Genomic DNA, 22,525 nt, shown 5'->3' on the forward strand with positions numbered 1-22,525 from the left:
CCTTATTAGCAATAGTCTTTGTTATGGAAAGATTAACAACTCTGTGTTTAAACCTTACTTTTCACTTATGGTACAACTTTATAGTTATTATATAACCAGTGATTACCCTGTAAATAGTTTATCTGGCATTTTGAATTACCTACAAAAGGTAACCTACCTCCTCCATATAGTATATTATTGTGTAACTCTTTTCTTTTTTGATGTGTGGTATATTGGCACAATATAGGATGCACGAGGCAACCTCTGCAGAAACTAAACGCTCAAAGAGAAAACGCTGTGAAGTTTGGGGAGAAAATCCCAATCCCAATGACTGGAGGCGAGTTGATGGTTGGCCAGTTGGGCTGAAAAATGTTGGCAATACGTGTTGGTTTAGTGCCGTTATTCAGGTATGGTATTTTTTAAGAGACAGCTGTGTCTTTTGGAAACAATTTTGTAATTTATTAAACTGAAATGTGAGAAGCATAGCTTTAAAAAAATGGAGACAGATAAATAAAACTGGAGAGTTTTCCCCGTGGCATTATTGTGTCTTGGTTGCTTTCATGTGTTTTGGGACCTAGATGGTCTGGTGTCTAAATTGGGCAGTACTGAAAACAAAATTTTCTGTGGTTGTAAATAGGTTGAGGAGGTGTTTTGAATCAGCGTTTAGTGATCGCTATATTACAGAAGAGCAAGAGTTACTAAGGAGAAATCAGTCCTTGGGAGGCGATCATAAAGGACCAGGCAGGAAGGAAATGATGGCGGCCTGGAATGGAAAAGTGGCGTAAGCCGTGGAAGGGAGAAGTCAAAGCGTTCTCAAGGTGTTTAGGAGATCGGATCTAGAGGATTTGGTAAGCGACTGGGTAGGGATGTGAGCTGGAGGGGCTGAGAAAGACTGCAGGGTTTCTAGCTTGAGGTACCAGGTGGACGATAGTGCCATTTGACGCTGGAGGAGGACGATATGTGTGAGTGTTAACCGTGGAATTTCATTTAGTTTTATACATGCTGAGTTTGAGAGTCCATGTGGAGATACCGTGTGGGCAGTTATCTATGTGAATCTGTTGTTCAGTAAAAAAGACCTGGGCTGCAGATATGGTTCTGGGAATCGATAGCGTGTAGATGGTGATAAAGCCAAGCTAGAGGGTGAATTGCCCTGGGGAGCGTGTTGCCGCTTAACTTTAACATGTCTGCGGCGCAGAACTTGATCCTGCCCTGCAGGCTTCTCCCTCACAGTATTTGGCACTGACTCAGCTATTCTGCCAAAAATGGAATCCTCCATTTCCACACATGAAGTCCATGGGTTCCCTCAGCTTACTCCATGCCTGGATTGTTTTAGCACTGGGGAAATAGCAATGGGTAAAACTAAGCCCTCACTCCAGTGGAGTTTACTTGGAAAAGAGTGGGACAGACTGGAAACAGAATACATATCAGGTGCTATAAAGACTTATATATATATATATAAGTGCTATAAAGATGAGTGAATGAGGGCAGGAGGGACTAGCAAGGGTTCAGCTAGAGAGGGAAGGGATACTGTTTTATAGGGGGATTAGGTATGGCCTTTCTGCTACGGTGGGCATCTGAGCACAGGCCTGCCTTAGGCGAGGGAATGAGCCCTGTAGTTACATTAAGAACGTTTCTTATAATTACATCAAGAACACTGCAGACGGGATGGCAAGTACAGAGATCCAGGTCAGGAGTTGAGAAATAGGAAGAAGGCTAGAACTGAGTGATCAGGAAAGGGGAGCAGACAGCGATGAGGGCAGAGAGGGGGTGGGGGTGGCGGGGGAGGGGGAGCTTGGGGTCATGGTGAGGATTCAGGAATTATGCGAGGTGGGAAAGTATTGGAAAATTTGGAGCAAACAAGTGCTATGTTCCTGCTTCCATTTTAAGAGGATCACTGGTCTCTGTTGAGAACAGGATGTAGGAAGGTCATGGGGAATTAGGAACATCAGTCAGTTCTTTCCTTGGTCTCAAGGAAAGAACCAAGACCCCTTCCTGGATTCACTTCCTTCCTGTGAGAGATGGTGAAGAGAGAGCAGATGGAGGGGTGACTGAGAAAGGTTTCTGAGGAAGCATGGGAGGACAGGACAGAGAGCAGGTGGGCTCTCTGTGGGGCGGGTTTGGCCTCCAGCAGCAAGAGGACAAGAGAGTAACGGGAGAGGACAAGGAAGAAATGATGACTGCAGATTAAAGCTGAAATAGTTCCTAATAGTCATTTTTTTCCTCTGAAATAGGCAGCCATTTTCTGAGGCAGAGTGGAAAAGTGGCAGAGTCAGGTTTTAAAGGGAGTGAAAATTTAAAATAGTTGTTGTAAACAGCAGGAAACCAGTTGGCACCAGAATACAATAGGATTTCTGAAAATGTGAAGGTCTACTTTAGGTTGTAGACCTTAAATGTACAATGGTATCACTGTGTCCTGTTTTATCGGGACTTCTTTTAGCAGTGCTTCAGAACACTTAAGTGGAAAATTAAATTCATGTAAGTTGGAGGATTGGCTGGGTACGATGAAAGGACAAAAGGGCAGTTTGAGAATTTAACGAAGGATGGTCAGAGACCATGGAATCAAAGCTGGGGAGAGGGAGACATGAAGACAGGAGGGAGCTAATGGCTGGTAGGACAGGAAAGATATCTATTTGCTTGGGTTCCTGATGACATCAAAGCACCGGTGTCCTGTGGGTAATTGAACAAACGAGCCAGGAGACAGGTTATAGTTCACGAGGAGGGTTTTCTGAATATATGATCTGAGGATTGGCAGTGTTTCAGGTATTGACATATCGTGGGTGTGGATGTGGGTGTAGAGGTGGAGTGGAGGGATAGCTCACAAGAGGTAAGGTGCTCAGAAAGCCGGGGTCCCTGGGCTGAACAAAAGTACCTATGTTCCCTCAGCAAATATGAATCGCACACCTGCTCTGTGACCAGCACTGTTCTAAGCCCTTGAGATATAGGAGTGAATCAAACCAAGATAGAGCCTTGCCCTTATGGATTTAGATTCTTTTGAGGCAAGACAGACAAGGAACAATACATAGGAATTAGTAAATAGTTGAAAAACTAACTAGTTACTTAGTTTATATAATAAGTTAAACTGTGGTTGGTGTGATAGAAGAGAGCAGGGTAAGGGGGGTTGGAATTGCTGCGGGAGGGGCAGGAGCAGCTTCCAACGTAACTACGACGTTAGCTTAGGCCCAGAGAGGGGATGAGGTTGGAGCAAGTGCCCGGGACACAGCAGGCTAGGGAGTGAGCCAGGCAGCTGTAGGGGGGACGTTCCCTACAGTGCTTCAGGACACTTAAGTGGAAAATTAAATTAAAACTTGGGTCGGGGACTTCCCTGGTGAGACAGTGGTTAAGAGAGAGAGCACTGAGCAACGGCCCCAAGGTGGGAGAGAGCTTGGTGTGTTCACAGGACATCAGAGTCCTGAGTGGCTGGAGTGCTAGCAGCGGAGGCGACAGTCATTGAAGGTGGGGTTGGAGAGGTAATTTGTCTTTTGTTGTCAGTTAGGTGGAGAGTCATGAGGGTTCTGAGCAGAGGAGTAATAGACTCTGACTCATGTTTGTTTGTTTGTTTGTTTTTCTTTTTTTTTAAGTAATTAATTTTTTGACTGTGTTGTGTCTTCATTGCTGCAGACGGGCTTTCTCTACTTGCAGTGATCAGGGACTACTCTTTGTTGCGGCATGTGGGCTTCTTATTGCGGTGGCTTCTCTTCTCTTGTTGTGGCGCACAGGCTCTAGGCGCACGGACTTTAGTAGTTGTGGTGCAGAGGCATAGTTGCTCCGTGGCATGTGGGATCTTCCCGGACCAGGGATCAAACCTGTGTCCCCTGCATTGGCAGACGGATTCTTAACCACTGCGCCACCAGGGAAGTCCCCGACTCAAGTTTTAAAAGGCTTTCTCAGGCCACTGTGAGGAGAGCAGAATGGAGGGAGCGAGGATACAAGTGGAGAGACCTGTGAAGGGGCCACTGCAGACATCACTGAGAGGCGGTCTGGCCTGGATGAGACTGTTAGCCATAGAAGTAGAGAAGAGGTTGGAATCTTGATTTATTCCCAAGGCAGAGCTGACAGGATGTCTTGTGTATTGAGTGTTGACCGAAGTCACCTAGTAAGGATGGCAGACTCGGGATAGTCAGAAGAGCTCTCACCATATGACAGTCTTCAGTGAATCAGGAGCCTTATTTTGGTCATATTAGAAAGATCGTTAGGAGGAGATATGGAGAGTAGACTGCTACAGAGGGGGTTCTGGAGGCATAGAGACCATGTGCCATGATCCAGGTGACCAGTGTTGGGAGTTTGATTAGAACAGGTGATAGGGACTGATGGAGAGCAGGTGGTTATGAATAAAATAGTGCCCCAGAGGCAGAGTGCAAGGGACTTCTTACTGGATGTAAATGGTTAATGAAGGGAAAGGAGTCAAAGGTTATTCTGACATTCTAAACTTTGATGGCTGGAGGAGGAGGATGTAATTAGTGATACAGAGACTGTAGGAAAAGAAGCAGATGTTGGAGGGTCAAGACAATATTGGCTTGGGAAATGTGAGTAATATTAGCTCACACTGTTGTCGTTTTTAAGAAGAATAGCATCTTTGGGGAAAGCCAGATTTTGGCGAAGGTGAGGAGGTAGATTGGAGTAAAGGGACTTGAGAATGTAAAGCCATTTTTCTTGAGGTGGAATAGAAGTCCTGGAACATGTTACAAGTTAGTCGGCAGAGTAGGGATGAAACAGGGAGGAGAGCAGATGAGCTAGGTAGACGGGAAGAGGGAAGAGAAGAGAGCGGGCTGCGTGTAGAGCTGAGCATTCCAGCCCTGGCTCCAGATGGAACTTTGCTGTCACAGCCTAACCTGACTTAAGTTCCCAGTCTAGGTGTACACTGCTCCTATTGGCTGAATCCCAGTAGAGCTTGTGATGGAGTGAGGGACGGCCGAGGCCTGTTGTCCACCCAGGATGCTGCTTTCAGAGTTCCAGTCTGTGGGCTGGAGGAGGTTTCCATTTGAGGCGTTTGTTGGGATGAGGAGTTATATTCATACAAGGGGTTTTTTAAAACATTAACTTTTTAAAAGATATTCATAGTTGGAAAAATAAATAAAAAGGAATTCCTTTCCTCAGTTTTGCCAGCCAGAGATATCTGTTAAAATTTCTTAAAATACATACTTAAGACAAAGTGGAGAATAGTAAACACTGCTGTACTCACTACCAGCTTTAGAAAGAAATGTTTCAAATTCCTGTGCTATTAAGTCCCTGTTGTACTCATCGCCCATCATACCCTCCCCGCCTTCACCACAGATACAATACAACCACAGGTGTATGTGACCCTAAACAGTGTATCATGTTGTTTTATGTGATTAAACTTCATATAAAGAATATAATACTCTTTTTCTACACCTTTTCTCACAGAGAATGTTTCTGAGATGCATCTGTGTTGATACTGGTAGCTCTTGATCATTCATTTTTACTGTGTAGCTGTCCATTTTCTGAAAACATTGTTTCTACAGTTACTTTAATGCCTGTATAATAATCTATTATACAGATGCACTGTGGTTTACTTCCTCTTCTCCTGGTAGCTGTTAGGTGGTTTCTGTTTTTTTCCTAAAAAGGATTAACAGTCTTTTGGCTAAATTTCTACACATAGCCATTATTATTTCCTTGGACATAATAGAAGTGGAGTTACTAGGGGACAGTTATACATACTTTTAAGGTAAAAAATATTTTTTTGCTGCAGTTATTTTGAAAGAAAGGCTATTAACCCACTTCTTTGTTTCAGTCTCTGTTTCAGTTGCCTGAATTCCGCAGACTTGTCCTCAGCTATAGTCTACCACAGAATGTGCTTGAAAATTGTCCAAGTCACACGGTAAATTGGTGTTGAGGAATCTTCATTGTTGTTTAGTCCCTTTCATCCCTAAGGCTTTTAAATTTTCGTTAAAGCTGGTACCTGTGATGCTCTTTGGCTTGTGTAACACTGGTTTCGTTTCTAAGTGGCTCGTTCTTTGTGACAAGAAATAAGGGTTTACAAAAGTGTAAAGTTAAGCAGGAATTAAATTAGGAAAACAGTTCTAAGAAAGTGAGGGGTCACTCTGAGGCCCTCAGCTTTTCTGCTTTTGGGTGGGAAATTTAGAAATCCCTGTTTTGTTTGCGTCTCCTTCAGGCTCCAGTAGCCATTCATGCTGAGTGATGCAGAGTGGGTGACCTGATGCCAGGGGGCCTGGGCCTTCCTGGAAGAGACTTCAGTCCATTCTTGTCAAAGGATGTAGCTTCCTGCCGAGATCTAACCCTTCCCAGAATTTCACCTTGATGATGCTTTTCTCAGAAGAAGGGAGGGCAGCAGCTTTAGAAAATAAACACTTTTGCTTTCTGACAGTATTCTCTCTCTGGCTTCTACATAGATATTCTTGAGTTTAGGGCAGTCCCCTACACAGACCTTATCAGAGTACCTGTAACAGTTTGAGACCTGACTCTGATCTAGATCTTTGTAAATTAGGGAGAGAGCGTTGACTACTTTTCTCTTTATGTGTTCTAATTTTCCAAATAAGAGGTTATAACAGTACACATCGCTTTCTTTCCTGCAGGAAAAGAGAAATATCGTGTTTATGCAGGAGCTTCAGTATTTGTTTGCTCTGATGATGGGATCAAATCGCAAGTTTGTAGACCCTTCAGCAGCCCTGGACCTCTTAAAGGGAGCATTCCGATCGCCTGAGGAACAGCAGGTAAAGTAAGCCTGTAGTCGTGCTTTCCCTTGACAGGAGTTTGCAGTGATGCCTTGTTACTACTACTGTGATATTGCTTTGTTTCAGCTGTGTGACAAGCTGTGAACATGAGTGTGCAGGACTGTGTGTGCCTGCTTTTGCCCTTTATAATGCCTGAGGTGGTATAAAGAATGTGTGTGCATGTGCTTGGTGTGTGGGAGAGGCTGGAGGTTTTAAAGGAAGGAAGAAAAAAATGGTAGAAAGAATAGAATTTCCAGGGGCTGCTTTCAGAGTTCCAGTCTGTGGGCTGTAGAAAGGATGAGATTGGAAAATATCTCAGTGACTCATGGCAGAGGGTCACTAAGAAAAGGAAAGTCCGTCCTTTGTCTGCACCTTTGTCTTGGGATGGCCCAGATAGAAATCCTGTTTTTGAAACAATCTAAACCTGAGTTCAGTAGCTTTTCTGAGCAATCTTTCTTTCGTAGACACTAGTACATTCCTTTCCCTACCTCCTATTCAGGTCAAAGCTATCGCTATTAGAGCAACTTCTTCATAAAATTTCTTTTTTCCTCTATTTGTCTAAAGGTCTTACAGTTCTACAAAATTCTCAAAACATTTCATAAAAGTTTCCTTTCTCCATTCAGATCTCATATTGTTCTAGAGGACTGCAGTCTGTTTTTGGACCTTTTTTTAAAGGCCTAACTGGAAGATTTTGTTAGTTTGTCACAAACAGATGTGGCCGGAAGGGGTAGTGTTGCAGTTTCCTCCTAGTCAGGGATCCCCTCCTAGGCCTTGTGCGATGGCCTCCTGGGCCTTGTGTGTGTCCGCAGCAGCTGGGTTCCAGTGTTCCTTGTATCTTCATGATATTTGGGCCTGAAAAAGAATCCTTCATAGTAATAGAATTTTAATTCCTGGTGGGATAAGGGCAGATTTTCATTTCCCTAAGTATAGTGTTGGGTCTGACTCTTATACCATTTGTGCCTCTCTTACAGCAAGACGTGAGTGAATTCACACACAAGCTCCTGGACTGGCTAGAGGACGCGTTCCAGCTAGCTGTTAACGCCGAGTGAGTGTCGGGGATTTGTTTGTGCATCCCTCCTGCTCACAGCGGGCCAGTGAGAATTACGATGTGGGGGCATTATTCTTCTGAAGTAGAAATTGCTGATTTATACCAAACTCTGTGGGGTAACCACACATATTTGTCATTGTTTATCCCCCTCACCTTTGGTTTTCCTGCTATAGATAATCATATTAACCTGTAACTTTCTACTGAAAGGGTCATAACTATTAACTTTTTTAAAGTCTCACCTGTGCTGTAAAATATATTGAAAGATACACATCAACCCTTGATGTGAGAATGGAGATATAATATGAATACATTGAATTTAATTATTAAAGTCATTGAACAGAGGTAAAATTCAAAGCAAAGAATATAAATATCCTTGCCAGATACAGATACAGAGAGATTTGTTTCCTCAGTTTTTTTTTTTAAACTCTAGTTAGAAGTAGTATATATCAGCAAACAAGTTTCCAAATAGCATCTTACATAGTTAATAACAATTTAAGATGGGTTAGTAGAAATAAGCTATTTTCATTCCATCTCTGTTGTGCCACCAGGACAGCTTTTTTGTATTCATTTGTAAAACTGTACTACTTTTATATGACCTCTATACCTTATATACTCTATCACTGGATATGGATGTATGTGTTGAAAGTACACACATACCTGTGTTTGCATGTATGACTCTCCTGTTAGACTTTCAGCTCCTTAAGGCCAGGAATCATGCCTGTGGCCTTTGTGTCTCCAGAATTTAGTACATTGCTGGGCATATACTTGTTCAATGAATTTTTAAACTGACCTAATCTGTTACTTATTTTAGACCATACCTGGCTCTTTAAGGGTTGATGAAAATGTATTATTTTTCCTTTGAAAGGTGGTTTGGTTTAGTGCTTAGCTGATCCAAGTGATACAGAATTGTTTCCCCTTGTTTTAAAGTAGCAATCCCAGGAACAAATCTGAAAATCCAATGGTGCAGCTATTCTACGGTACTTTCCTCACTGAAGGGATTCGTGAAGGTAAATTCTCTGCCCTAAATGTTAATTCTAGATTGTGACCACATCTGTATTATTGTGAAATGGCTTGAGAGTCAGACAAATGCACGTCTGAATACTGGTTCTGCCTCTTGGTATGTGTGTGATCGTGGGCAAATTACATGAGATCCTTGATCCTCAGTCTCTTCATCTGTAAAATGGGCACAGTGTTTGTCTTAGAGTCGCTATATGGAGTTGCATAATACTTCCACAGACCAAATCTGGTATTAATGTCAGATACACACTGATGTTAAACAGTTTTCTCTATTGTTTTTTCAGGCATAATATCTAATCTCAAGTTTTCATTGTGAGGTTGCCAAAAAAAATGTGTGTCTACTCTAGAGGCTTATCTAAGCTGCGTGTTAGACACATGGCCAGTCATTCTCCATCTAACACCTGTCTTCTTTTACCCTCTGATAGCCTTCTTAAAACAGTCTAATCCAGGGACTTCCCTGTTGGTCCAGGGGTTAAGACTCTATGCTTCCACTGCAGTGGGCATGGGTTCAGTCCCTGGTGAGGGATTCTACATGCTACGTGGTGTGGCCAAAAAGGAAAAAAAAAAAATCTAATCCACCATCACTCCCAAAAAACAACATTTTTTAGTATCATATAACTAGTCAAGTGTTCAAATACCCAATTTGTTTTACAATTTCATGTGTATATAAATATATAGTTTTATATATGTAAAAATAAATGCATTTCCCCATATGTATACTTTTTTACAGTTTGTTTTAATCAGGATACAAATGTGGTTCATTTATGATTGGTTTGATATGTCTTCTAAGTTCTTTTCAAAATCTGCAGACTATCCCTTCCCCCCATTCTTTCTTCCTGATATATATATTTTTTTAGAAGTTAGATTGTTCTCTTACATTCTCTACAGTCTAAAATTTTGCTGCTTGCGTATCTGTAATATAGTTTAACATGTTCCTCTCTGCTCCTCTTTTTGTAAATTGGTGGTTGGATCTAGAGTTTGACCAGATGCAGGTAAGGCTTTTTAATTAGTCAAGACTGATTCACAGGTGGTGGGACAGTCTTTGATCAGGAGGCATATAACCTCTGGTTGTCTTTCTCTTTGTGAAGTTAATAGTTGTTAATGATCTCTGCCTGGACCCACTGGTTCACTGAGGTAGCCTTGGAGGCTAAGTATACTTCTAACCAGTTCTCAGCGAGTTGCTGAATTAAGAAGAGACTGTCTCTGTGCTGCCAGGAAAGAAGCTTTAGATAGCAGTAGTGATGTCTTTAAAAAAGCAATCTGTTTCTTTGCCTAGGAAAGCCCTTTTGTAACAATGAGACCTTCGGCCAGTATCCCCTTCAGGTAAATGGTTATCGCAACTTAGACGAATGTTTGGAAGGGGCCATGGTGGAGGGTGACATTGAGCTGCTTCCTTCCGATCATTCAGTGAAGTATGGACAAGAGGTGAGTTGGATATTTTTATTTGCTTTGCCAAGACAAAGCTAGTTAAATAGGACTAAGCTTTTGGGCAAACTGTTTTCACATTACATGTTAAATAACTTTACACTTAATAGGACTTGTAGTCTGAAGTCTCTCATGAGTTGATAAGCATTAGTGAGTCTTAGTGTTTGATAAGTAAATTCTTGTATGGATTTGAGTTAATCATATAAAGGTTGTGTGCTGCTTCTGACATTTTAAGTATGATCAAGTTTCTCTCTTTCTGTTGAAGCCTACCTGTACCTGAGTAGGGAGAACCCACTGCCTCCATATTTTCGGAGGGTAAAAGTACAGTGATTAACTCCTATGGTATGCCATTCAGAATACTTTCCCTATTACAGTATTTACTTTTCTCAGTTGTAAATTCTGCCTTTGCTTTAAAATTTTTTAAATTTAAGATTCCTTTATTTGTTTTTGTGGGTTGAAAAGAAGGGGGAAGTTACAGGGCGGGCAAGTGAGGGTGATTAATATCTCAAAGTTCCCGCTGTGTTGAGAATTAGTGAGTTACCTTGTAGCATAAATGCCAACACCGCACAGCTGGGATAATTCTCCTTTCATCATACATTTTGAATCAGAATTGTGCCTTATATGAGTCCAATTCAGTAATTACTTATAACAGAAAGAAAATCTTTCTTGAATGAAGTCAGGAGCCTGACGTGAGCCCTGTCACGGTGCATTAGCTGTAGAGCAGGGTTGCAGCTGGGGGAGAGCTGCAGCCTCCCTGGCTCTCCAGGGAGAGTGTTTCTCCCCAGTCGGGAGGCATAACATCTGTGCCGTCTGTGCAGCGCTGAGGCTGGCTCTCACGAAAGAGGAGTGTTCATTAGCGACTCAGACCTCTGGAGACCTTTGTTCAAGAACGAGACCTCTCTATTAAAAAAAAATATATAAAATTGGGCCTGTTGAGATGAAGCTGTGAGGTGGTCAGGCTGGCTATCTGGATTCACCTCATGCCAACAAGGGTATGTGGAGGGAATGTCGCTGTTTGCACCTTTGGTAAAGGGAAGGTTTTAAGCTGCTCACACAGACCTCTGGCATATAGGTGAATGGAACAGAAATGCCTTTCCTGGCTTAATTCTTCCTCATCTGTGGTCAGGGAAACTTGAGATCTTTTTTATAACTCAGTGCTTTCTTTTCTTGAAACTCAAGGTAACATCATAGGTTGATTTGACAAAGTCCCTTGTGAGATCTGTAAATTCTTGAAATTAAGAGATTTTCTCAGAAACTTCAGAACTCATGAGGCTATTTCAAGTTTCCTTTTTAGAAATAAAGGGGATTCAAATTATGGTTAATAATAGATTGTAAATAAGTAGTGTGTAATATATGTACACATATTAGTCTTTTTAGGCAACTTCTAACTCTTTGGTTAGGCCAGTTGTTTTCATCAGATTATAAACCTCTTGAATACTGATGACCTAGTGAACGATGTGTAGATTCTCGGTGTAGTTCACATATTTAAGGGTCATTATTTCTGAGGATGATAGTTGAGTTTAAAACGTTAACTGGCTCTTAATTTTGAAGTCTTGAGGAATGTTTAACCATTTTTCTCTAAGAAGGCATGATTCTAAGTAGTCATTTTACTATTGGGGATTTTTTTAAAAAATCCTCTAGTATGAGTTTGATTTGAATATAAATTCTATGCCAAAAGAAGAAAGTCTGATGAGGGATAGTTTAAATCTAGCTATTGCTATTTCCTAAAATTAACTTTTTCTCTCCCACGTTTCTACTTCTGACATAGCGTTGGTTTACAAAGCTACCTCCAGTGTTGACCTTTGAACTCTCAAGATTTGAGTTCAATCAGTCCCTTGGTCAGCCAGAGAAAATTCACAATAAGCTGGAATTTCCTCAGATCATTTATATGGACAGGTGAGTTCTGTGGTTGATTGTCTTCTTGATGTGTTGTAGCAGTAGAAGTGAGCATGTACTAAATGTATTATACCGAGGACTCACCTGGAGGTCTTGATAATATGCAAGTTTGGATTCAGTGGATCTGTGTTGGGACCCAAAAGTTTGTATTTCTAAGAAGCTCTCAGGGTGGTGCTGTTTGATGGTTCTGATCTCTGGACCACAATTTGAGTAGCTAGGCTTTAGGTGAAAGCCCTACTGTCTTCAGTGACGAACAGTATCTGGAGTAGCTGCCATGTATTTCTTTCTCATCTGAATACTATTTGTATTCCTGAGAAAAAATCCTAGGCAGACTTATATTGTAGAACTTTAATCTTCTTAAAGTCTGTTTTATTGACATACAGTTTACATATGAAGATATGTTACCATTCTTAGGTGTACAGCCAATGAATTTTGACGAACGTATACAGCCAAGTAACCACCATTACAATCAAGATATAGAACATTTCCATCACCTGGCAGGTACCCTCATGCCCCTTTCCAGTCAGTCCCTTCCCTCCACCTTCAGGCAACCACTTGTTTTCTGGCCCTGTAATTTGCTCATTTTTAGAGTGTCATCATTAGGGACATTAATAGTCAATATGAACCCTCTTGTGGCCATCATCTTTCACTTAATGGTTTTGGAATTCATCAATGTCATTGCATATATCAGTGATTTCTTTCTTAGTATTATTGAGTAGTATTACATTGTATGGAGGTACCACCATATTTTTTCCATTAACTGGTTGATGGACATTTCAAATGTATCCAGTTTTAGGCTGTTATGAATAAAGCTGCTCTGAACTTTCACATAAAAGTCTTGGTGTGGCTTTTAGTGCTTCTGGGTAAAATACCTGGGAGTGAGATTGCTGGGTGTTGTATGAAAAGTATATTTTTAACTTTAAAAGAAATTTCCAAACTGTTTTCTAAAGTGGCTATACAATTTTGCATTCCTGTCAGCAGTGTGTGAGAGCTACATTTGCTCCAGATCCTCACCAATGCTTGCAATTATCGGTCTTTTAAATTTTAGCCATTCTGTTGGGTTTGTAGGAATATCTTATTTTTCTTTTGATTCTATTTCCCTGATAACTAACGATGTTGAGCATCTTTTCATGTGCTTAATTAATGGTCATTTGTATATTTTCTTAGGTGAAGTGTCTGTTCTTATCTTTTGTCCGCTTTTTAATTTGGTTGATTGTGTTCATACTGAATTGTAAGAGTTCTTTATATATTTTAGATACAAACTCAAATATTTTCTATCTCTGCTTGTCTCTTTCAATTTTTTTTCCACTGGTATTTTTAGAACAGCAGAGGTTTTTAGTTTTGATGAAGTCTAATGTATCAGGTGCCCTTTTATGGTTAATTAAGAAATCTAATTAAGAAATCTACCAACCCAATCTCACAAAGATTTTCTTCGATTTTTTTCTAGAAATTTTGCAATTTTAACTCTTGTATTCACATCTATGACCCATTTAAAGTTTATTTTTCTATATGGTATGAAATAACGGGATTTTTTTTTTGCTGGAGCGGGTAAGGAGGTGTGTAGATGTCAAGTTATTCCAACACCATTTGTTGAAAAGACTCTCTTTTCCCCCATTGAATTATCTTGGTACTTTTTTCAAAAATTTTTCAAAAATTGAACTTGTATTTGTGAGTCTTTTTCTGGAGGTTTAATTCTGTCTGTTGTAATCTTATGCTAGTGCTACACTATCTTGACTACTGTGACTTTATTGTAAATCTTGACATCAGTTAGTGTAAACCGCCCACTTTGTTATTGTTTTTTTTAAAATTGTTTTGGCTATTCTGATCCATTTCTGTATAATTATTATTAGAATCAGTTTGTCAAAACCCCTAGTAGCTACTGGGATTTTGATTGGGAGTGTGTTGAACCTATAGATCAATTTGGGGAAATTGACATCTTAACAGTTTTTAGTCCTTCACTCTTACGAATATGATATAGCTCCATTAACTTAAGTCTTTGTTAATTTCTCTCAACAGATTTATAATTTTTTGTGTACAGTTCTTACACATATCTGATTGTTTATCTCTAAATAATTATTGCTTTTGATTTTGTTATAAGGCTTTTTAAAAAACTTTACTTTTCATTTATTCTTTACGAGTGTACAGAAACGCAATAGATTTTTTTCCTCCTTTTTAAATTGACCTTGTATCTTTTGACCTTAATAATAAATCCACTTACTAGTTCTGATGCATTTTTGTAGATTCCTTGAGATTTCCTATATAGCTGATCATGTTAACTGCAACTAAAGGCAGTTTACTGCTTCCTTTTCTATCTATATGACTTTTTCTTTTTTTAATGTTATTGCACTGGCTATGCCTCCAGTAAAACACTGAGTAGAAGAGGCAAGAGTGGGCATTCTTGGATTGTTCCTGATCTTAGGAGAGAAGCTTTCAGTCTTTCACCATTAAATATGGTGTTAGCTCTGTCTTTTCATAGATGTCCTTTGTCTGATTAAGGCAGTTTCCTTGTATCTGAAGTTTGCTGAAACTTTGTATCATTGATGTTTTTAAATATAAATTGTATTTGTGGGATTATTATTTGCTTAGGTACATGTACAGGAGCAAAGAGCTTGTTCGAAGTAAGAGAGAGTGTATTCGAAAGTTGAAAGAGGAAATAAAAGTTCTTCAGCAAAAACTGGAAAGGTGAGTCATAGACACCTTTGTACTTAGAAGTATGAAAGATAGAGTGGGATATTACAATCAGATAATTTGCTTTTATCTAAAAATTAATTCAGAGTTTAAGTATTAACTAGCGTGTTTTATAAAATAGGTAAGAAAAAAGTGTGAAGCCGTCTTTAAGCTAGGCAGTGGTAGTCCCAGGGGACCTTAGTGACCCAAGCCACACAGTTGGCAATGGACTGAAGGGAACTCAAGTTCTGCATTCATAGCTCTTTACTTTTTCTGCTCCCCTTGCCATCTTTTTCACAGACACAGGAGAGGTAACCGCCATAAAACTCTAATCCCCTGGTCTTGGGAAAGCAGTGTCTGAGGTACCTGGGGAACGTAAAACAATGACATTCTCCCTAGAGTGGTGTTGACTCAAGTTAAGGGCTTGTATTTCCGACACATACCAGATCCTTTCTCCTGTGGAGGAATCTTTCCCTTTTTGTTCATCTGTTCTGCAAGGAGTCTTTCTGTGGAATCGCCCTAATGATTTCCTAAGGAGAGTCAGTGTAATATCTCTATAGGCAGAAGAGAGCCCATTGATTCAGTGTTTAGGAGGGAAATCCCAAACCTTGTCAATGGCTTTTTCCCCCTTTATCTACTTAACATTTTTGCTGCTGCCCCACCTCTACCCACTTCATTGTTAGCTGAGTAATTTCCCTGAGAGGCAAAACCTTCCGTACCAGCCGGAGAAAGACCCTGCATCTCTAGGTGCCCCTCCCCAGCTCCCTGTCTCTCACTTAGGAAGAACTTATCCGAGAGGTCTTATGATCCGTCATCTAGTTGTCTTAATATAGACTTGAGCTGGGGGTTGATTCCTCAGATACTCCTGGAAGTGATTTATGGGACTTTATACCTGTGGCAGTATTTTACTTTTAAGGTTTTAGTGATAGTTTGTAAGATTGGAAAGTTTTAATTGTTTTTATACAACCAGATATACCTGATGTATTATAGCTCAAAAATACTCAATTTGCCAGTAACCAGCAAGGTATTCTGGCTTATTTAGATTTAAAAATAGTGTACAGGAGCATGTTCTATAGTATGATACTACTTGCTTTTTAAAATGAAGTGACTTAAAATTTCAGATAATTTTACGTGGGTAATTTTGAAAAAAACTGCATGTCTTTGTGTTGCATAGTTCTGGGAATCCATACAAAAAACTTAATGGATACCATGAGGTGGTAGAACTAAGATGGGGGTGGATGGCTTTTAAAGTTTGTTTTATACTTTTTTGTATTTGAGTTTTCTTACCAGGTGCATACAACACTTTCATTATTTTTTAAAAAAATTCACTATTTCTTCTGTAAAGTACTTTGATATAATATTTAAAATAAGATTTCTTGTGTAACAGTGTAGACATTTTTTTGAAACTACTTTTGCTCTGATTCAACTAAATTAATACAGGTACTGCATTGTATGAAGTAGTTGGTCTAATGGAATCCAGTAGAAGGACAGAAAAATGATTATGTCATAAAATTGAAGATGAGTTTCTTAGAAAAAATTTTTTCCTGAAATTTTCTATAAGTATCATTTTAAAAGACAGCACACCTGGGAAGAGTTACAGATGTAAAAGAATGACCTAAAATCTTATGACAGATTATCAGTGCTGCAGTGCTAGTAAGAAGTGTTTCCTTTGGTCCAAGCCAGTCATGTATTAATAAATTCTTTCAGCAAACACTGAGGGCTTAAGAAGACACATTAACCATGTCTGTGGGATAGACAAGAGGTTCAGTTCACACTGGGAGTTCAGAGAGGGGAGATGTTCCTTCATCGTTAGGGGAAATGGCATATTGAGGGGAGCCTTCATGGAGAAAGTAGATCTTAAAAGATGAGATGAGTTTACATAAGCTGACAGCTGAAATTAAGCCAAGGAAACAGGTCTAAGGAGTAGAACAGTTCTTCAGAGTTCCTCTAGCTTTACATGTTCAACGTCCTTTTCAGTGGAAGCTGTAACTCTCTGTGGCAGGCAGATCCACAGGAGAAATCATTCTGTTTCTCCTTTAAATTAGAAAGGATGAAGTGCCTTTGCTGCAAACCCTCTAACACGTGGTTGATTTTGATCACAGTATATTTTATTTTTCATTACATAATGTCCTTTTTGATATAGAAAGACAATTTTCTTTCTTCCTAGTTCTATGCCAGTTTCTTTCTTTCATTTTATTCAGAGAAGAAAATGTGAAGTGACTCTATCCTTTTGTAAATGGAATCCCAGAATTATAGTTTACCTGTACCAGTGAGTCAACTTAGTTACATACTGTTTAGACTCTGCCTACTGCAGTGAACTGTAGAATTCACTAAAGTAAATCTCTTTACTGAGGATAGCATGTGCTGGTAATGTCAGAACATTGGATATTATTAAAATAATTATTTTGGTTACATATGAAGACATTTATTATTTACTAATCCCAAAGAAATCTTCAGTAACTTATGCCTGGGCTGTGCTATGGAATGAGTATGTGAATCATAGGGTACATAGGACTCTGCAAAAGAAAGATTGGAGTTTTCTTAAACTCTGACTTTCGTCAACACCTACTTTGCATTTCCAGCTTTCTCTCTCTCATTTTTCCTAATTGCAGAGTATGTGATCTAAAGGGCAGCAGAGAAAAAAACCCTTGGGTAACTAGTTCACCAGCATTATTTTCAGATTTGAGTAATGATAATATATCTTTTTTCCTTTAAGAAACAGAATGTACTTTTATGACCAGAGCCAAAATGTGATGTGAATCAAGAGAAGGCATCACTGGTGTGACTTTGATTAGGAGCCCATTTGAAATGCTTTCCTCCAGGTGTAAAAATTTAGGTTGCTGTCAGTTTTCACTTTTGTCGTTCGAGAACTTTTTGCTCTATAGATTAATGTATTAAATACTGTATAGTCTTTAGGAATAAGCCTTTCTATTGACTCACCACACGATAATAGATCTTTTGTCAGCGAGCCTGAAAATACAAGCCAGCCTTGGCAGTAGAGTTACCATTGTCTCTGCCTCCTAGGTATGTGAAGTACGGCTCGGGCCCGGCTCGGTTCCCACTCCCGGACATGTTGAAATATGTTATTGAATTTGCTAGCACAAAACCTGCCTCAGAAAGCTCTGTGTCTCAAAGTGATGCACATGTGACGTTACCGCTTTCTTCAGCGCACTGCCCAGCTTCTGACCTGACATCCAAGGAAAGGTAATGAAAACAAGTTTTTAAAATAGTGTATACTGGGTTTTTTGGTTTAATTTGAACTGTGAGCCATCTTTCCACCTGATGAACACTCACCCCATGAGAGTTCAAGGGCCATTAGCTCTTTGTCTTAAAGGGAAGGATTTTGCCAAATATCGCTTAAGTGAATTATTCCTAGTTCACACCGGTGGCTTCGCCTCGCCCCCAGCATAGTTGGGATTATTTCAGAGATGTCTTGAACTGTCTGGAACAGTGTCCATTCTCCACCAGGCCCACCTTGCTTTGAGCTTGCTGTGAGCTAGCTGCCGTAAAGACCTTCCCCAGGGGAAACCTCTGCCCCTGATCTTCCAAAACATCTCATTCTCTCATCTGCTGAAGTATGCATGACTAAGTAAACATCAAGGAAAGGGAAACTTATTCACAAATAGGAAATTAGAATATGAGAAAGAACTGGCCAGAAGTTGAAGCAGACAGCCTTGAGGGGCTTATCTGGTAAAGAGACTGGGAGGCCACATCACGTGGACCCTTGATTCTCTCCAGCTCAGCTGCGGGCAGCAACCTTTGTGGCCTGGAAGAGCCACTGGGACTAGCGTGGATCAAATTTGATGTGTTTGTCCTGGCTAACAAAAACACTAGAACCCATAGAAAAGGTTAGACTTTTATGTTAAAAACAAACAAACAGTCATTCCTCCAGCTCCCATTCCCCCCACACATATTAATATTCATTCATTCCTGTGTGAGCACAAGTGCACATCTGGATAGAACATACCAAGTGGTAAGAGTGATTCTCTCTAGGGGACGGCATGAGGCAAACACGCTCTACCTGTGTGTATGTGTTTGGATTTTAGTAGAATGTTTTCATGTCCTTTGTGAAATATAAATGGTTTTAATTTTTAAGAAGTGACTTAATATGTTTAATCACATAAAATAGTACTGTCTGAGGTGAGATTTTAAAGTTACTCTGTGTGTGTGTGTAATCTTTTTTGAGATTGAAATATCTACTGTTTTGCTTATATTGGGCTTATTTTTCCATATGTATGGGTCCTTAGGGAAAAGAGGATTTCTCCATGATTTTGTGTATGGGAGAAAGGCGGTGGGAAAGGGAGTGAGGGTTTCTTCTAAGTCAAAGCTAGGAAATTTATGTTCTTTAGTTTTGGTGTGAAATGGAAACCTAAGTACAGTTAGAAGATTAGTTTATATTCCTGCTGGTTTGTCTATGTGCAGTTTGTTTGGCATTAGTTAATTAGTAGATAAATTAACATTTACTTTACATACTTTATTCTCAGTTTACAACAACAGTGTAAAGAAGTTAACATCTACATTTTATAGCTGAGGTATTAGACTGTTTGCCTGAGGCTACTGACTTTCCCTTGGGTATTTGGCTAAGGCATGGTAGAACTGAGATTGGCTGCCTCTAAGTCCTGCACCCTGTGGTCTCCCAGGGGGCCACCTAGTTTGCATTCCTGTGAGTCAGATGCTGTGCTCACACTGTTTTTCTTCTGTGCATTTTGTTCCTGGATCTGTCTGTACATCTCACTTTAGTCAGTTGCATCTTGGAAACACAACCGTTGATTCCTTGATTATTCCAGTCCCAGTCTTCTCTTTTCCATGTTCCTTCTCATCCTTTCTTCATGAAAAGGCGTTGTAACAGGTGGTTAGAGAGCATAGACTGTTTTTTTTTTTCATTTATCCTTCCCTTTTATTCAGAGATTTGATTTCATTTTTGCAGAGGGAAAAGTCAAAATGCCACTCCTGATTAGAGATCATAGACTCTTAAACCCAGGCAGATCTGGGTGTAAATCCCTCTCTGTCGTTTACTAGCTGGGTGAACTTGGGTAAGTTGCTTAATGTCTCTAAACCTTAGGTGTATAGTTGGTAAAATAGGGATGATACTAGTACCTGCCTCCTAAGCGAGTTGTGTTAAAGAGACGGTGCATATAAAGGAAAGGTTTGGTTCAGTACTTTCACAGAGTAAACACAAACTAAATTATAGCTGTTCTTTTGCATGTAGCAGCTAAAAGCACATTAATTTAGACCATGCCACATTTTGGAAATTATCATCTGAGCATGTTTTTTATCTTCCTTTAGTACAAGTAAAGAGAGCACATCTCAGGATGCTGAAAGTACCTTTCCTTCTTCTGAAGATTCTCTACGCAAGACAAAGGTGGTGAATCAGCCACTTAAACCTTCCCGATCTTCCATGGAAATGCCAGCACACCCAGCTCCTCGAACGGTCACAGACGAGGAGATCAACTTTGTTAAGACCTGCCTTCAGAGGTGGAGGAGTGAGATTGAACAAGATATACAAGGTTAGCTCTTTCAGCACTTGTCAAACAGTTACTCTGCCTTTTCTGTTTGTTTGAATATGTGGAAGTTAGGCAGCTGGGGTACGCATCCTGCCATTGCCACGTATGCTGTTGATTTCCAGCATGGGGGTTGTGATCTCTTTGGTACTTTTTGTTCCCTATGAGATTGGGTCACAATGTAAAACTTCCATTTTACAACCATAAAAAGGTCCCCCCTAAATTCCCTTCCCAGAATTTCTGGGAATCCCTAAGTAGCTTGGACACTCATGACACGTACCTTTGACTGAGAATTTTCTGCATCTGCTGATTTTCTTTTCTGTAGTTTGTCTGAACTCTGGCTTAAGTTGACCCAAACTTAGAATTTAGCTTTCCAGAATTTCCAATTTAAAGTCTCTTCTACATGAAATGTGCTTTATTAAAGGGTAACGAAGCAAAGATTATTTGAGCAACACAACACAATGTGAAATCGAATTATTCAGCATTCTGTTCCTAAAATCCTTTGGCCTTGTTGTCCTGTTGCTCAGACTTTCCCTCTTCCCCTTCTTTCTTGTTTTATCTAGGGAGCAAAACTTAGTAAATAATCAAAATCTGGATTCCGCCCAAGTTCTTATTCACAAGAATCTAGCCCTGCAGGTCCTGTCTCTGGGATATATATTTTACACCTAAGTGACCCATTAAGGTCTTTTTCTAGAGACTGTTTCTTGTCTAAGAAATTTTGGTGCCAGTTATAAGAGATGTGTTTTTAAAATCTTAATGTAGTATATTAAACTAAAAGCCTTTGGCACCTAAAGCACTATCTGCTTTAAAACTGTGTGCTCCTTTATGGTTCGTGGAGTGAAGTTGAAATGGTCAGAACCTCAGGTACAGAGAAGCAGTACTCTTTGCAGAGCTGCAGCAGCCTGTGTGACATGGAATGAAATCATTTTAACTAAATATTCTTGTTTTAACAGATCTAAAGAACTGTATTGCAAGCACGACCCAGACTATTGAGCAGATGTACTGCGATCCTCTCCTTCACCAGGTAGAGTGAAAATTGAGGGGAAATAGTCAAGGCATGTGCTAATGGTAGATACAAAAAAAAAAAAGTTGATGGTTTTTTTTGAAACTGAATGGGAACGCCCCTGAAATATAAAAATAAATTTAGGAAGGAAGTAGGTATTATGTTGTAGTTCAGGCTAAAAAAAAGCAATGTATCTTCTATCACCAATAGAACCTAAAACATTTTTGTCTTGATTCTGCCACATGGTATTTTTTTTCATATATTAGAAAGGTTTGTTGTTAAATATTAATAAAAATTTGTCATAAAATGATAATTTAGTGCAATGGCGGAAACCTGACGGGACTGGTTCCCCATCCTTTCCAAAGTACCGTGATCCTTTGTGATCCTTTGTTTAGCAGCATGCTTTCAAGCTTTTTTTCTCTAATAACTCCAAAAGGGACATAAGCAGGGCAGAAATTCTTACTATCCACATACGTTTTTGTTTAGAATAACATTCTGGGCAGAGAGGGGAAAGCCATCACTGGCTTCCATGTGAATGGCTGCAGGAGGAGTGCTGTGTTTCTAGGCTTGCGTGGAGGCACAGTTGTGTTGCATTGAAGGAATACACCATGTAAATCTTGGGTGTTCCCCATTTTCTCTGTTGTAGAATTTTAAAAAATCTCACCACCAGTAAAAGCATGTCAAGGTACTGATTAAAATGTAAGCTTAATTTGAGTCAGTGGCTGACTTTCTTTTGCCAGTATTTAGTTGGCACTTGAGCACTGGTCTATTTTCTCCATTTTGGGAAAAATACTTTTTGCGTGTTGAAACAAACAAGTATGTGGTTAAAAGGGTCTTCGCCCAGATCAATAGATGATTATTTTCAAGAAGAAAGGTAGAGACCACATGACTGATTCATAATGAAATATGCTAACTTAAATTTTAGTACCAAATAAAATAGGCATAGAACAAGATAGCTGTTGAACTTGCTGTACATCCCAAGTGTGGTAAACATCTCAACATGAATGGTCCTGGTGATTCTATTTTTAGATAAACTGAGTTTCGAATTGGGAGATAACTAGGTCTCAGTTTTCTTTCGTTTCCGATCTATAATCACAGTGTAGAGTTGAAAGAGGCCTCAGAGAGGTCATCTAGTTCAGTCTAGTTCAGGTGTCTGATTTTAAAGATTCCATAATTGGGAGGTTCCAAGATTGTTTTCATTAGTTCATTTTGAGTCAGCACGATGTTTTGATGTGAACCCTGCATCAAGCACATGTATAAACAGGCAGCTTTCTTGTGCCTAATAGTTGGGAATAACTTT

General features: G+C 39.8%; 1 protein-coding gene across 15 annotated transcripts in view; it reads left to right on the forward strand.

Annotated features, from left to right (window-relative positions):
• The window catches only part of USP28 (ubiquitin specific peptidase 28), a 59,378-nt gene that overhangs the window by 24,172 nt on the left and 12,681 nt on the right, over positions 1–22,525 (forward strand). For 9 of the 15 annotated variants that reach the window (XM_057749096.1, XM_057749103.1, XM_057749102.1 and 6 more), the window contains 11 exons: positions 227–386; positions 5,729–5,815; positions 6,531–6,668; positions 7,640–7,713; positions 8,644–8,723; positions 10,010–10,158; positions 11,927–12,054; positions 14,641–14,736; positions 17,746–17,925; positions 20,008–20,228; positions 21,176–21,246. In XM_057749096.1, the coding sequence (XP_057605079.1) occupies positions 227–386; positions 5,729–5,815; positions 6,531–6,668; positions 7,640–7,713; positions 8,644–8,723; positions 10,010–10,158; positions 11,927–12,054; positions 14,641–14,736; positions 17,746–17,925; positions 20,008–20,228; positions 21,176–21,246 (1,384 nt within the window). Of the gene's footprint in view, positions 1–226; positions 387–580; positions 828–5,728; positions 5,816–6,530; positions 6,669–7,639; positions 7,714–8,643; positions 8,724–10,009; positions 10,159–10,455; positions 10,501–11,926; positions 12,055–14,640; positions 14,737–17,745; positions 17,926–20,007; positions 20,229–21,175; positions 21,247–22,525 lie in introns of those variants that run through there. The other 6 variants (XM_057749097.1, XM_057749104.1, XM_057749106.1 and 3 more) reach the window with 3 other exon arrangements.

The sequence above is a fragment of the Hippopotamus amphibius genome, chromosome 9, assembly GCF_030028045.1.
Source record: "Hippopotamus amphibius kiboko isolate mHipAmp2 chromosome 9, mHipAmp2.hap2, whole genome shotgun sequence".
NCBI classification, from domain to species: domain Eukaryota; kingdom Metazoa; phylum Chordata; class Mammalia; order Artiodactyla; family Hippopotamidae; genus Hippopotamus; species Hippopotamus amphibius.